Source organism: Cyprinus carpio, chromosome A5 (genome assembly GCF_018340385.1).
Source record: "Cyprinus carpio isolate SPL01 chromosome A5, ASM1834038v1, whole genome shotgun sequence".
Lineage (NCBI taxonomy): Eukaryota > Metazoa > Chordata > Actinopteri > Cypriniformes > Cyprinidae > Cyprinus > Cyprinus carpio.
The window spans coordinates 23030644-23042699 of NC_056576.1; the positions used below are offsets into that span (position 1 = coordinate 23030644).

At 39.4% G+C, this 12056-nt stretch overlaps 2 protein-coding genes across 2 annotated transcripts; both read left to right on the forward strand.

Annotated features, from left to right (window-relative positions):
• The first annotated feature begins 1341 nt into the window (after nucleotides 1-1341).
• LOC109065626 (doublesex- and mab-3-related transcription factor 3a-like) lies at nucleotides 1342-4489 on the forward strand. Its single transcript, XM_019082603.2, has 2 exons — nucleotides 1342-1899; nucleotides 3130-4489. Exons 1-2 carry the CDS (start codon nucleotides 1518-1520, stop codon nucleotides 4098-4100), a joined length of 1353 nt encoding a protein of 450 aa, XP_018938148.1. The 5' UTR covers nucleotides 1342-1517; the 3' UTR covers nucleotides 4101-4489.
• A 4167-nt stretch (nucleotides 4490-8656) lies between these two features.
• LOC109065625 (doublesex- and mab-3-related transcription factor 2-like) lies at nucleotides 8657-11585 on the forward strand. Its single transcript, XM_019082602.2, has 4 exons — nucleotides 8657-8836; nucleotides 9128-9490; nucleotides 9696-9798; nucleotides 10219-11585. Exons 2-4 carry the CDS (start codon nucleotides 9152-9154, stop codon nucleotides 11298-11300), a joined length of 1524 nt encoding a protein of 507 aa, XP_018938147.2. The 5' UTR covers nucleotides 8657-8836; nucleotides 9128-9151; the 3' UTR covers nucleotides 11301-11585.
• Nucleotides 11586-12056: the final 471 nt, after the last annotated feature.

Sequence of the window (12056 nt, forward strand, 5' to 3'; positions counted from 1 at the left end):
TTAAAAGCTTAATAGCCCTGGAAACCGAGTTCATGTGGTGAAGTTTACTCTGGCCCCCAGTTCTCAAAGTTGTGCTGCCGGGATCCCATTACGTGCTTGAATAAACCCATTTAGGAACAGAAACGGGACTCGAGGGTGCCCGGTGTTGAGTTTCACTGGACTTTAAAAGCGATGGGCATCATTTTAAGGAAGGTGTGCTGCAATTTACACCCTACATCGCGCGTCAAAGTGCATTGAAAGTATATGCGTTTACTGTGTGCACAAAACAAATAGACTTGTTTAATGTAGATGACATTGCCCAGTTCGCTTGATTCAATAATTTTTTTCCTCTGATCCTTCCAGAATTCATTTGGTACACGTCCAAATCATATCGCTCAATTAACTCTTGCTGCATGTCGGACTATTCAACATTTTTCTAAAAGCTCATTCAGATGCAAACTACCGTATTATTGTCGCCTGTTTAATTCGAATTCACAGCGTGTGGTTAAACTAAATACCAAAGTGGTTGCAGGATTTTCATGAAAAGCGCACAGCAGTTATGTGAATTCTTCTCCACATTCCCAGGTAATTCTTGAAATGACTGCACTCCTAGAGCCTCATATGATGTTGAAAAATAGCTGTGGGTCCGATTTCAAACAACCAGTGAAAATTATAGATTGCCTTTGTTTATTTTATTATAGGTAGCCTATATTCTCTCAATTTTTCTGCAGTTTTACAAGTATGCGTGTAAAAACGAAATTCTGAATTAAATTAGTTGTTTAAAATATTACGAATTAGGCCTATTCAATTACTTTCATTTGGGGTCGACGTTTTAAGATTATTTTGTAAGTAATTTTCGATATTTGCTGGGTTCACGCAGCCGATTTCTTTGTATAGCCTAGGTTAGCCTATAAACAAAACTTTGTTTTTAATATATCCTACTTGTTTTGTGTGCTTGTAAATGTGTAATAAAATAACAAAGTACAACAGTAGCTTCTGTTTTGTTGATGTACCATCCTGTACAGTTCCTCATAGCGCTCGGTTACAGATTATGGTTACCGAAATTATCTGACTAATAACTTTTGCGGTTAATTAAAAACGTTTGAAAACAGCTGTTTGGACAATACAAACGTTTGAAAACCCCAGAGCCTTTTATGTTGACTTCCTTAGGTCAGATTAGACATGGGGCTAATTTGTATTTTTAAAATGTCAAATGACAAGATATTGCTCAAAATTCTAACTGTAACTGGGAAAAAAGCGAGACTTCCTCTCTCCATCCAGTTACATGGGGGTGTATGTTTGTTGGTGGTGGTGGTGTTGTGATTATTAGTTGTTAGTTGTTGGTTGTTGTATGGTCTGATGCACTTCTTTATTGCGGGGCGAAAGGTGGATCCTCGACTTAAAGAGTCAACACCTCTCATCACGAGTGTAGCGAGCAGCAGAGGGGCTTGATCTCTTGACTATACTTGACAGCACTGTTCCTCTACACCTTATCTGATGCACTTGCGCCTCTGGCACCCTTGGAAACGACTTGAGAAATGAATGGCTACGGATCGCCCTACCTCTACATGGGGGGCCCGGTGTCCCAGCCGAGAGCGCCCCTCCAGAGGACCCCCAAGTGTGCCCGCTGCAGGAACCACGGGGTGCTCTCCTGGCTGAAAGGGCACAAGCGTTACTGCCGTTTTAAGGACTGCACTTGCGAGAAATGTATTCTGATAATCGAGCGACAGCGGGTCATGGCGGCTCAGGTGGCGCTCAGGCGGCAGCAGGCAAACGAGAGTTTGGAGAGTTTGATCCCCGAGTCTCTGAGAGCGCTGCCGGGCATCACGGTGGGGACCGGAGAGCAGAGTGCAACCCCCCGATCAAGCAACATAGACCTGCGCTGGAGCTCAGAGACAGTGACCCCTAAACCGCCGCAAGGTAATCGCTTATTTTGAAACAGTTTACTCTTTAAAACTTAGTTTTAGGAACACTGAAAACAACGCGTTTAGTGTCTTGCATGTAGAAAGATTCTTTCAAAATGATAATAATTCGTTCTTTTTTATTATAGCCTAATTATCGTATTATTTTTATAGCTGTTACACAATGTAGGCTATTATAAAACTAAATAGAATTATCTTAACCGAGAACAGGACTGAAGTTTTAAACCACAGTGAAATAACTTACGTTCACAATTAAATAATTATAATAATAATAATAATAGCCTGTATAAATATCCTTGCAGTAGTTTTAGCAACAATCTTGCTGATCGAGACAACGTGATAATGCAAAATGCAGGCATTTTTTGTTTCTTGTAAGTATAGCCTGTTTTCCTAAACCGGCAAAAATTAACTTAATAAAAACTGTTATTATTAATTTTGTTTTAATTAAAAATACAATGTATTCTTTGTTACTGAAATTTTAACCATCACAAACACGTTTATTACAACAACCTTTTTGTTCAGCCTTTGCGTTAGATAGGCTTCGTAAGATTAAAATAGCTACATCCCAAAACTAAAGTTTCTGCTAAAATATTTAAACCGAAAAACTTAAACAAATATTTAAGGCAATCCGACATGAAGCTGAACGAAACTGGCATCGTGATAAACCTCGAATAGTTTGAAACTGAAAGATTATTGCAGGCTGTTCTGTGATGGACAGTGCGCATCACAGGTAATAGGGTAGGCCCTGTCGCTCATTTCAGGGGAAGGTCAAGCTGAAATGCAAAGGAAGTCCAAATGAATGTAAAATGTTTCTAAAGTAATCAGGTTGCAAAATTGAAGTGGAATCGACGAGATATTTTTCAGTGCCACCGCGTCAGCGTTTTTATGTGAAGAGCTAATAAAGTCGCCCATTATAAATCACAGCAGTGCTGACAGATCACTAGCCTGAATGTTGCTCTTCTAGTCTGCAGAATCAATTTTAGCTGGACTTTTAAAGTGGTTTCCACTTAAGCTATTTTTAAGAAATGTCTGGCCTTAAAAGATTTAAACGATTGTTAACATGTAGTTAAATTGAGAGTTTTATAATTATTTTGACTTTATAAAATTGTAATGTTGCTGCAGCATCACTGTACTACAATCTTTCATTATACAGTACAGTATCTTCATAAGGTCTATACTGAGGTGTGTGTGTGTGTGTGTGTGTGTGTGTGTGTGTGTGTGTTTTCAGACCTAAATGAGGACCTGTCTGGTGAGCAGTCTGGTGGAGAGAACGGAGGCAGTTCCAGTGACAGAGAACCAGACCCAGCCAGCTCCCCTGAGGAGTCCAAACCTAACCTGTGTTGCACCCCTGACACCTCAGACTCAACTTCCCAGGTTGAGGAGTCCCACTTTGGCCTGTCTAAATCCTGCACCGACCCAGAACCCAAAGCTGACAACCCGAAATACTCCCCTGAGCCCAACATCCTCATTGAAGGCCTCTCGGGCTCTGTATCTCTCCCTTTCAGCCTCAGGGCCAACCGACCTCCACTGGAGGTCCTAAAGAAGATCTTCCCAGCTCACAAACCAGCAGTCCTGGAGCTCATCCTGAAAGGCTGCGGTGGAGACCTGGTTGGAGCCATCGAGATCCTGCTCTCTAGCCGTTCTACAATGAAACCAGAAAAGGTCCTCTCTGAGAACTCAGATGCCCTGGTTCTCCCCTCAAACGGCCACCTCTTTGAGCACCCGCTGAGCTCGTACCCAGTCTCGTCTTCCAAGTGGTCGGTCGGTTCGGCCTTCCGTGTTCCAGATTCCCTGCGCTTCTCTGCAGAGCCTTCTGCTGGAGTTGTACCAGGCCCTCTTAGCATGCCGCTCCAGCACGGCTTCCCCCAGCCGCCTCGATACCCCCTCATGCTGAGAAATTCGTTGAGCCGTGGCCAAGCTGGGCCCTTCATGCACAACGATGTGACTCTGTGGAATACCATGACATTACAGCAGCAGTATCAGCTGCGCTCACAGTACATCCCTCCGTTCTCAGGCCCCTCAGCCGGAGTGATCCGCAGCTCACCGCTCCTTACCAGCAGGCCCACAGAGGAACATCGAATCAGCATCCAGGAGGAAAGCTGTCCTGTCATTGCCAAACAGAGCATGTATGCTGCAGATGAGGAGTATGATGAAAGATCTGACTCCTCAGACTCCAGGATCCTGAACACTTCTTCCTAACTCCTAAGCGGTTTCAATAGGTGGATGGGAAAAAAAGCACTGAAATATGTTTCAAATGGCTTCTTGAAATGATACAAAAGAGACACTGCTCATCTAAGAGCGCATTGAAAAGATACACAGTGCATTACTTGAGGTATTGTATTTCTACCAAATTTGAGGTTGTTGTGCCAACTTAATCATGTGTGGAATAACATTAGCTTTCATTTTGGGGGGAAAATCATTAAGGTACTATTATTTGGACAAGAAGTCTGAATAACTTAATATATTTGAGCACAGTGATCTCTTTTTCCACTTTGCATGAAATGTACCTTTAATAACAGTTTAATGTAGAAATATTCCAACAGTCCTGCATGTAAAAGTATGGCAAATAAACCTTCTGTGTACTGTTACTGTCATTGTGTTTACCTCAGACAAATACGTACATGTATTAGATATCTGCAAAACAAACTCTTAAAAATAAAAAAGAACAAAAAACTTTTTAAAAAATCTTAAAATCTAGAATATGTTTTCAAAAATTCAATAGCAACTCTTTAGAATAAAACAATTAATTAAACTTCAAGGGATACCTTGTATTCTTCTTGCATTTAACCCCCCACCAATTCAGTACTCTGCCTTCTGCAGAGAACATTAATGCAGTAAGTACAGCTGTAAGGACGGCCATATCTATATATTAATAAATATAAATATTAATTATGTAATAATTAAGTCTACCACTAACAATACTAAATTAACCACTCGTCATCATTCTCTTTATTTGTTTATCATTCATCATAAAATAACATTAGCTGTTTATTGTCTGATGATTTACGTTATTCAACGTAAATGTGAAAAACATGATTATAAAAGGAACACAACAGTGTATTTTTATATTTGGAACAAAGATTAAATGATTAAATTGTTTGCGTTATTTTCGATGACGAAATGAGCAGAAAAATGAGCTAACGGCTCCATCTAGTGGACATTCTTAACAATAGACAATAATTTCGTGACTATGGCAGAAGTGAGGGGAAGGGAAATTTGCATTAGTCGTAGAAACCTAAGACACACGCCAACATTAAAAGATATGTTTAGAATGCATTATTTTTAATGGGAAAATCAAGATTAAATTAAACTAAAATAATTTACGGTAAATCTAATATAAATCCATGTTTAAAAAATATCAATAATTAGCTATTCCATCATCTTTTCGTCAAATTATATAATTCATACTGTATTATTATTATTTTTTTACAGAAATATATTTCTGATGCCCTGTTACCTCCAGTAAAAGTGTGCTGTGTCCAGAAATGCCTCACTAAAAAAAGAATGACTCAGTACTGTCACCTTGTGATATAACCTACAGTACACTGTGTACCAAAGAATACATGGCGTCATTAAAGTTGTTATAATTTCCTATCTAGACCTACAGCCTGACAAAACTAGGCCTAGGTTATATGTTAATTATGCAAATGTCAAACATAACATTACTCAGGTTCTAATAGCATAGGCCTACTGTCTTATGACAACTTAAACATTCATTCAGAACTAAATGGCGTTTTGTTGTGACTTGTTGCTTATTTAAGACGCGTTTAGGTTTCATAGTGTTTATAAACGAACAATGTGATGCTAAACCAGCGGTCGCACGAGTTTGCAGGTGTTGTAGTTCTATTTTACACATCTGTTGACTTAACCGAGCGACAGCTTTTAATGCTGATATTTGAATTTGTGCCTCTAAGTCAACAAGGCCCTGTGTTCTTGTATACATCAGCCCGACAGACAAATTATGAGTGGTAAAGCATTCAGCAGGTTGCACGAGTTGCCGATCCATCAAAAGTCCTCAAATGCTAATTAACATAATTCAGTGAACTCACAAATCTCTAGTCTACCCTCGGATCAGGTTACATTGCAGTGTGTGACGTATGCCACACCCTCAAGCAAACTAGAAGGCCTGTCACTTGTTAAATAAATATCCTCGAACGTGTCGAGGACCACGATGGACCTGCCTTTTCACTGTAAGAGAAAAAGTAAACTATTGAATAACCTGATTCCTAAAGCTAAGATACACACATATAGCCTAGTCCTCGCTTCTCAACACAAGCTATCAGCAAATTAATATAGCCTATGCATAGCCTACTTAAGGGAAATAACGGAATGACAAAGAACCGAAAGACATTTCTGGGTAGCCTAATAAAACTTGCGTAGGATATTCTATAAATCTTAACGTATTGAGATCGCTAAAAAAAATAAAGACACTGCGATTTTTCTCCGTTTGGCATTGTCATGTGTTTAGAAGAAGGAAAAAGAGAAGATCAAAGCATTCCACATGGGGAAATTGCACCCTGGGTAGCACTTGGGTTTGCTGGCCGTAACCCTGCTAATAAATTAAGAGGGAAGAAGGGCGAGTGCACAAGCTGCACCTGCACGGCAAACATCTTCACCACATGTGTGAGTAAGAGAGATGAGACAGCAAGACCAGACAGACAATTCACCACACACAGCCACCCAATAAATACCATCCTGCTTACACCTTAAAGAAAAATGTGTTGCCAAATCCAATGAGATAATTTCCCTGGATCTAATACGAACATTTTTTTACCTAATTAACTAACTCTTTTAATGTTCACATTTGGTTATAATAGTATATTAATGTATCGATTTTAATATATTTAGGCCTATAAAATTATAGACGAAAAAAATCATGAATGTATTGACCATATTCACGGTAGGCGCCATTTATTTATACGATCGAAAACGAGGCTTTGAGAGATGGATGTACAGCCTGTTCTATGCATTGTATTAAGTGTCGATGATTCAGCTGACACAATATAAAAAAATGCATCTTTAAAAAAAAAAAAAAAAAAAAAAAAAAAACGGAATATAGGCCTATGTCTATCCGCGTTTTAATTCCACAGCGCCTTCAATTAATCCATTAGGCTATTATTATTATTATTTGTGTTATTAGTTGTATTAGTATTATTTTAATTATTTATTAGGCCTAGGCCTACATTAGAAAAAAAAATCCATTGTTACATGCGAGATCATTATAGTTCATATTTAAATATATCGACAAATTAGGTGACAGACATTTCTTGATGACCTACAAATTACGCAGGACAATAATGTGGACAAAATACCACTCTGGATTAGAAAGCCTAAAATTGTGTGCAAACTCCAACCACATATTTGTTGTTTATTTAAACCAAACAAGCTTTACTCTCCCACGTCCCTCACAGGCTATGCTGCAGACCCATCACGAACTGTAGATGTGTCAGTTGATTTTACTTTGTTTTGAGAAACATCACACGTGGTAAGTCGATCGGAACAAAGAGAATTGTGTTTTGTGTAGCCTTCCAACCTGCTTAGTCAATGTTTTTTTTTAAGTAGCCTATTGCTTGTTGTGTCAACGGTCATATCACGCTCTATCTAGAGCTGTAAACAGTGTGTAAATGCATCCGCCAAGGGTTGTGCATCGTCAGCTGCAACTCAGAAAGATATCAATTGGTGTAACAAGAGATCTAGTGTCTTGTTAACAAAGTAATTTGTCAGACAACCGCTCCTAAAGATTAAATTATAAATTGGTCTATCGGAACTGCAATCTTTGTGTGAAAAAAATATACTGTAGTGTAAAGTAGCACATGCCTAAATACAGACAAAAGTCTTAATTAACAAGATGAGTAGCCTAATTTTATTTAAAGCATAAATTCAGTGTTTTAAGATGTGATGTGTTTTAAGCTTTTTTTTTTTTTTTAAAAGAATACATTAATGGTCATGTCTAATTCATAATTAAAGCTTATATAATATTTATATCTTAAAGCAAACAAACAAAAACAAAAACACCTGTATGACAACGCTGTTAGGCGCATTTGAATAAAAATGAAAATCCATCTCCAGTTTTTGCATTCACCAGCTGTAATTTGAATATTGTCAATTAGTGGTTACTTTAGCCACTGCAAGCACATTAACGAAATATTACAACGTAACTTGCAAAAACGGTTTTGCTATAGAATTAAACATCATAATTCTGTTGTTCAAACAGCCAATGCATGGGCAAATAAATAATTGTGAACCGATAGTAGGCTAACAATTACAGAATATGAAAAAGTTTATTGTTTTCTTCAAGCTTCCGCCAAAGTCTCAAGTTTGTATGTATTTATTTAGCTATTTATTTTAATTAAATATCCTTTTATTAATGGGCGGCTACTAGCTAAATGCCGTGTCTAAGCTGGAAAAGCCTAATTTTTCAATATTACATAGCTATAAGTAGGCCTATTAGTATTAAATAATGCATGTGTGAGCCGCGACATGAGGGTTTGAAACTAGACCTATTAAACAGCTGAATCCCAAGTGTTCTCCGTGATTAATTGATGGTTTCCTAGGAATGTTTTATTTGTAACTTCACCCCATTAACAAATTTGTTCAGAGATGAATCCAATTCCAGCCAACGGGGAAGCTCCGTTCACATCAAGCCAATCGGGACGTGCTGTCACAAGCCGTCTCCTGATTGGCTCGTTGTGAGCGGAGCTTCCCCATTGGCTGTGGCAGATTTGCTGCGCAGATCTTAGAGTTGAAAGGCTGAGAAAGGCTCTCATCACATCTCAGTGACAGATCAGGTAGAGTAAATGTCGCTCACTGATCTATATGTGAATGTGGCCTAATTTCCCCTGAGCAGCGCTTCTTATCGCTTCTACAGCTCTGGGTTCTAGTCTTATAGAGACTGTTGGATATCCACTCATCCTTTATTGGTCTACTTTGGCAAGGTAAGTGTCTCTAAATCTAAAAATATACTGTAAAATATCAGAACAAAAGTGTAATTGCAACTTGCTGGTTTCATTTAAGTCAAATTTAAGTTACAAGCTGCAGTGCTAAATTCATTAAACGTTTTAAATTTATCTGAATTAGCTACTGATGCAAATCTAATTTACCTCTTTGAAAACTCAAGTAGAAATCACAATAATTAATTGACATGTTAATCTATGAAAATATTTATTATAGACTTAGTAAAATAATTTACTAATTAGAACTCTTTTTTTCCCCTTCTCTCTGGACAGCATCTATTTACACGCGTCCTGAACATGACGGATCTTTCTGGCACGGAATTTGAGATCGACGTGGAGGGCCTGGAAACGGAGAGCGATGATCAGGCGGTGTTCACCGGCACCGGAGAGGACGACGCGGGGACCAAAGACGATGACAAATCCAGCCGCTTAAACCTCGGCCCTGGAGACCAGCGCAAACTCAGCCGCACTCCGAAGTGCGCGCGCTGTAGGAACCACGGCGTGGTGTCTTGTCTGAAAGGGCACAAGAGATTCTGCCGGTGGAGAGACTGCCAGTGCGCGAACTGTCTGCTGGTGGTGGAGAGACAGCGCGTAATGGCTGCTCAAGTCGCACTGCGGAGACAGCAAGCGACTGAGGTGAATGCACGCAAACTACTGCAGTTCTGAACAGGCCATTTAGACCATTTATTGTTATTAGTATCAAACCGAGGAAACAAAATGTAAGGGTAAAAGCTGGAGAAAGTGGAAAAAAAAGAGTAGTCAGTCAGATCAAGATAAAATGATACAAGATTACCACTTTTTAGAGTAAGATGTCTTACAACTATGTATCATTCAATTTTAGGACAAAAAGGGAATATCCGGGAAGCAAATACCGGTGGAAAGAAGAACTATATATCAGCGGCACATCCGTCCATCCACCATGCTGGCAAAAAGTATTTTAGAAGGTGGGTAAAAAAAAAAATGCATTCACAAACTGAAAATTCTTTCCTGCTTTATGTTAAAAGCTGATGGTTGATCAATCTGACCTTTCACCCTTTTTTCCTTCTTTTTAAAACTAATTTTACTCCTCTTTTTTCCTCCTCTCTCAGCCTTTCTTGGACTTCTGTCCATTTCAAATTAATTCACTTGGTTCCTCTCTGGATATTTTCATGGTGAAAGCTTCTCTCAAGTACAGCACGTTTAACTTCTTATACATAATTAAAAAAAAATATTAAAAATAAAAATTGTGCATGATGTCATTGATACATTACTCCATTTGAAAAAAAAGTTTGAAATTAATTTAGAAATTCTTAACCGAAAAAGTGGCATAAATCTTGTCTGTTGTTATATGTAAATGAAACCAAATTCATCTTCTCAACTGACAGGATATCGTCCAGTTCAGAACGACCCATTTCTGGGTGCCAGTCCTGCTCTGCCCCCTCCTCTAAGCGACCGCATGAGGAAGAGACGAGCCTTTGCCGATAAGGAGCTGGAAACCATCATGCTGGAACGAGAATATAAAGAACGGGAGCTTCTCGAGTCCAGCCAGTCCAGCTCTGCTTCGCTCTTCCTCCCTGGTAATATGGTCCATGCAGCTGAGTATAACTCCTACAAGACAGCCTTCTCATCCTCCTCGGCCTCTTCCACGGGCGAACCTGCTCCCAAAGATCTCTGCGGATTTCTGCCCGGCTGTCTGGATCTCTCCCTGCAGTATGCTGCCACAGGTGGGACGACAGCTAACGTGGAGCTCATCTCCTCCAATGTCAGCGTAGCGGCCACCTACCGCCAGTACCCGCTCTCACAGCGCTTCGTAATGTGGCCGCGGGGCAGCAGCGGTATTATTGGTGATGTGTTATACCAGCAGTGTCTCTTGAACGCCACCACAGTCCAGAACTTGAAACCTGGAGCTGTTTGGGATCCAAAGATGATGACCTCCACAGAGAGTCACCCGCCCGAGCAGGAGCCTGCTGCGTCCAGGCTCGAGGGCTCTCGAGTGGCTCCAGAGCCGTGTGATCTTCAGCCGGGGCCCAGAGAGGCTCAGACAGGACTCGGCCAGAACGGAAGTTCCCGTTCAGCCTTTTCACCTCCTAAGAGGGTGTTTGGACAAACATTTCCTCCACATGCAGGAAGCCACGAGCATGTGATCAACAACATGAGCAAAGACACTGCAAAGCACACACTGTCCATGAAGCTCAACTCCTTCCATTCCCTCATACAGCAGACACTCAATGACAAGAATCCAGAGATGAATGGGCCATATTGTAAGGGACTGCTGGAGGAAGCAGCGAAAAAGTTCAGGGAGGGTACAGCCAAAGACACAGTGGGACTTAAAAGCTCAGAAAGAGCAGGAAAGGACCTTGTAGCGAAGCCGTGGAGCACCAAGGTCACCGCAGGAGAGTCTCTGTCTTTCTCAGTGGAGGCAATATTAAAAAGACCTGCTCTTTCTTTAAACCGGACATCCCAGTAAGGCTTCCTGTAAAAAAAACAAAAATACTAACTACTTGCTAATTTTTTACTGACTGTTTATTTATTCACACACACACATACATATATTTGGAAATTTAGCTGAGAAAAGACAGAAAATTATCCTAGCCTTAATCTATGCAGCATCTGAAACAATCTGCGCTGCTTTTTTTGACACGTCTGTATATATAAAATGTACATACCATTCCAGACATGCACGTTGTATATTATAATACATCATAATGTGTAAAGTATTTAAATGTAAATGTTAATTTTGCGAAGTGTCAATAAAAAAAAAAAAAAAAAAAGATTTTAAGATGTCCCATGTTCCTTTATTATTTTGTAATTGTGATATTTTCACAAAACAATTGTTTATATTAAACTCCCTCTCAGGCCATCCATGATGTAGATGAGTTACATCAATGCAGTAATGATCAATAACATTATTTTATGGTAGAACATTATAATAGAACAGGAAAAAAAATATCAATATAAAAATAATATAGAACAATTATAATGACTCAGATCAATTTTAACAAACAAATGCTGCTTGAGATTTTCATGCTTTTAATTTGTATTATTTAGATCCTGAAGGGTCCAGTTGCATGAACACAGCCACTGTGTTAAGTTAGTGTTAAGTCTTAAGAACTAGTGTGACCAACTGGCATTTAGCCAAGTGGTAATCAGTCTTACATTATAGAAACAAATTAGACAAATCTAAGTTTTTAATGTAAATGACTTTATAAAGGTGTGACCAGTC